The 1,310-nt window shown below is 34.8% G+C and overlaps 1 protein-coding gene across 1 annotated transcript in view; it reads left to right on the forward strand.

The window, feature by feature from the left end:
- LOC106110393 (rho guanine nucleotide exchange factor 18) overlaps window positions 1–1,310 on the forward strand; it is a 32,677-nt gene that overhangs the window by 30,789 nt on the left and 578 nt on the right. Inside the window, exons 26-28 of the mRNA XM_013292221.1 lie at window positions 330–422; window positions 557–663; window positions 1,241–1,305. Of these exons, the coding sequence (XP_013147675.1) occupies window positions 330–422; window positions 557–663; window positions 1,241–1,305 (265 nt within the window). The remainder of the gene's footprint in view (window positions 1–329; window positions 423–556; window positions 664–1,240; window positions 1,306–1,310) is intronic.

A 1,310-nucleotide genomic window follows, 5' to 3' on the forward strand; every position in this document is an offset into this window, starting at 1 on the left:
TAATGTAATAAAGCACACTTGTTTGTTATGTAGGATGTCAGCAATCATACCATATTTGTTAATAATTTTCTTTTTAATGAAGAGTACAATACTTAATGAATGTTATGAACTATATATTTTCACGCTATTTAATTTGAAGGGTGACTAAATTGGAAAAAAATGTCATGCGAGAAAGGGAAAAACACATGCCATGTAACAAGATTGCAATGGTAACCGTAAATTTTTGAAATCAGACGAATAGTTTTTGAGTTATTTTAATATATACAAAAATACAAATCTTCCCTCTTTATATATAGATTAGTATAGATAATTAATGTATTGTATTGCAGGCGGGTCTCAAGAAGAGATAGCGAGTGTGGGCACCCTGTCTCCGGACTCCAGTGTCAGTGACACAACGCGTCGGAAAGAACCAAAATGGCGGAGTAAGTTATTAACTTACGCAAGTTACTCTTATTGCCATTACAGTATCGACGAAAAATTCGTCATTTCTATGCATCTGGTATAAAAAGTGGCAGGATCGTTACACCATGTAACCGCGTAACGTTACGTGTATCAGATAATCGTGGTTCGACTGGGTCGGAGTCGTCAGCGTGTGTGCCGCCCCCGCAGCTGCTCTCCGCACACAATGAAAGCCGCGCGACTGTACGCGCGCCCGCCATCTCTGTTAGTATTATTATGTATTTACAGCCCCGTGGAATTAAAAACTACATCCATCCATACATTTTAATTTTCGAATTCACAGTAAGATAGTTTATTTATTAACTATTAATTTAAAAAAAATTAAAAAAAAGCAAAAGTAAGTAGCCTATGTGTTCTTTCAGACTATCCTCTACATCTATACGAAATTTCATCGAGATCCGTTCAGCCGTTTAGGCTACAAACTCTAATAAACATCCATCCATCCATCTAAACTTTCGCATTTGTAATATTAGTAAGATTTATAAAGATAACATAAGAGTTAAAAGGAAATTCATTATCAATTTAGTTACAATATTAAACTGTGTATTGTCAACACAGCGACGCCATATTAGATGAGCCACTTGCTTCAACCAATAGTGTGCGTTTTAGAACTTAGCGAGGGAATTTGGAAAAAGACACTTTTTAATGATTAAATTTTGCAACTAAATCACATTATATTTAAAAAAAATCTATACAGGAATGTTTTTATGGTAATAAAGTATACTTTAAAAAAAATTGGTACAATTTGGCGTAATGTAGTTAATTTTTTTTTAATTTTCAGCAAATGGTGAAACAACAGCTGCCATTAAAGTTAGCGAGTGGTAAAAACCAGCAGCCGCCGGCCGGGTACC

This window comes from Papilio polytes, unplaced genomic scaffold, assembly GCF_000836215.1.
Source record: "Papilio polytes unplaced genomic scaffold, Ppol_1.0 DF824225.1, whole genome shotgun sequence".
Taxonomy (NCBI): Eukaryota; Metazoa; Arthropoda; class Insecta; order Lepidoptera; family Papilionidae; genus Papilio; species Papilio polytes.